At 38.9% G+C, this 2,210-nt stretch overlaps 1 protein-coding gene across 1 annotated transcript in view; it reads left to right on the top strand.

The window, feature by feature from the left end:
- Positions 1-415: 415 nt before the first annotated feature.
- LOC110029395 (isoflavone 3'-hydroxylase-like) overlaps positions 416-2,210 on the top strand; it is a 3,213-nt gene continuing 1,418 nt past the window's right edge. Inside the window, exons 1-2 of the mRNA XM_020731671.1 lie at positions 416-995; positions 1,187-1,375. Of these exons, the coding sequence (XP_020587330.1) occupies positions 426-995; positions 1,187-1,375 (759 nt within the window). The 5' untranslated portion in view covers positions 416-425. The remainder of the gene's footprint in view (positions 996-1,186; positions 1,376-2,210) is intronic.

Here is a 2,210-nt window from a genome sequence, read left to right on the forward strand (position 1 = left end):
CAACCTTCCGCTTCAGCATTTGGTGCCAAGCAATCACCCTCTTCCACGATCGGTGCCCATCCTCTTCTTTTTTCCTCTTGGCTGCTTCCCCTATCATCTTCTCTCCTTCTTTTTCCTTTCTTCTTATTGTGAAGAATCTACTTGTTTTTTTATATGGAAAAAAGAAATTGCAGCAATCATACCCGCCTTTTTCTTCGACCACTTCAGAACAGCAGAGAACGGAGACCTTAACCCGTAAAAATTGAATTTTATGACTGTAATGTGTGAATATTATAGTTCGGAGGTCGTGGCATGCAAAAGCCTTTTTTAAATTGAATTTTATGACCGCAATATGTAAATATTATAGTTTGGAGGTTGCGGCATGTAAATTTTTTTTTTTTTAATTAACCAAGAGTAAACTAGTACTAAAATTTTATATATAGCATATGACCGCCAACACTGAAGTAACAAGCAAACTGATGGAGGCCACGTCTCTGTTCTACTTGATAACAGTCCTCACAATCACCCTCCTCCTCATCCTCTCCAGCCGCCGGCACAGCCACCTGAAACTACCTCCCACCATCCCTGGTTTTCTCCCCATCATTGGTCACCTTCACCTTATCGCCCGCTGGCCCTCTCAGCCCCTCCACCGCACCCTCGCCGTCCTCTCATCCACGTACGGCCCAATCCTCCACCTCCGCTTCGGGTCCCGCCTCGTCCTCGTCGTCTCATCCCCCTCAGCTGCCGAAGAATGCCTTACCACCAACGATAGAATCTTTGCCAATCGCCCTTTACTTCTTTCTGGCAAGTACCTTGGTTTCAACCACTCCATCCTCGGAATCGCCCCCTACGGCCCCCACTCCCGCAACCTCCGTCGAATCGCCACCGTCGAACTACTCTCCACCTCCCGCGTCGCCTCCTTAGCCCTAATCCGTGCCGACGAAACCCAATCCCCCCTCCGCCGCCATCGCCGACAACAATTGGAGTCGCGCCGAGATGAAGACAAGATTAAAGAGGCTGACTTTTAACTCTATGATGAGAATGGTGGATGGTGGGGAGAACTACGAGGAGAGATTTTGGAGGATGATAGAGGAGGCGTTTAGACTTAGCGGTATCTCGAGCATGGAGGATTTTGTACCTTGGACTCATTGGTTGGGTTTGGGGGGACTAATTTGGGAATCTTAAAGAAAAAATCCCAACAAGGAAGAGGGGAATGATGAGATTGGGGAAGGAGACGGATGAGAGGTTTCAGCGCATGGTGTATGAGAGGAGAAAGAGGAGAAGGGTGGTGGGGAAGGAGGAGGAGGAGGAGAAGACATTAGCTGATGTAATGCTTGCTTTGCAGGAAGAGGAACCAGAGAGATATTCAGATGCAATCATCAAGGGGATGCTATGGGTAAATAATTTATTTATTTATTTAATCTTTTTATTTATTTATAATATAATAATGAATATCGTACCTTAAAAACTGGAAAATTTTAGCTGATTTTATGATGATTTGTTCTAAAATAAATATAATGTAAATTAAAATTATTAGCTATATAATATATTTATTTCAAAATAAATGTGATAATTATAAAATCTATTGATATCAAATTTTATCAGTTTGAGTTAGGGTACTACTAAAATTATTAAATTCTTAAAATTAGAATATATTAGAATTTTCATTAAGAAAAAAAAATACACTTTTGATATATTTTGTGTGCCGGTTAAATATATTTAATTTTGAATATTTATCTTTTAAATTTCAGCATATTTTTAATCATGAAATAAATCTTATTTACGACATAATCAGTAGGGTGTCAAAAATTAACTCAAAAAATTGGGGTTAGGGTTGACCCGAACCCGAATATTTTTTGAGTTGAGTTCAGCCTGAGAGTTCCACACGTAAAAATTTCAGGTGGGGTTTAAGTTAAACCTGAAAATCCAAACATTACTCGAATAAACACGAAAAATTTATTTTTACTTTTAACTCTTTATCATTGCTTGTCATATATAAATATAGATTTTTTTTTAAATTTGTCTATTGTCACTTGTTAAATGGTAGAAGTATACATTTTAATTAAAAAATTTTGAACTGATACGTTAAATGGGTCGTGTTCATGTTAACTGTGTCTGGGTCAAGTAGAGGTTATGTTGAGTTTTTTGACCTATTTATTATTAGAGTCGGATACAAATTGGTCCAAATTTGGTCAAGTCATTTAACAACTCTAATAATATGCTTTCTTATT

Source organism: Phalaenopsis equestris, unplaced genomic scaffold (assembly GCF_001263595.1).
Source record: "Phalaenopsis equestris unplaced genomic scaffold, ASM126359v1 Scaffold000570, whole genome shotgun sequence".
In the NCBI taxonomy this organism is placed as follows: Eukaryota; Viridiplantae; Streptophyta; class Magnoliopsida; order Asparagales; family Orchidaceae; genus Phalaenopsis; species Phalaenopsis equestris.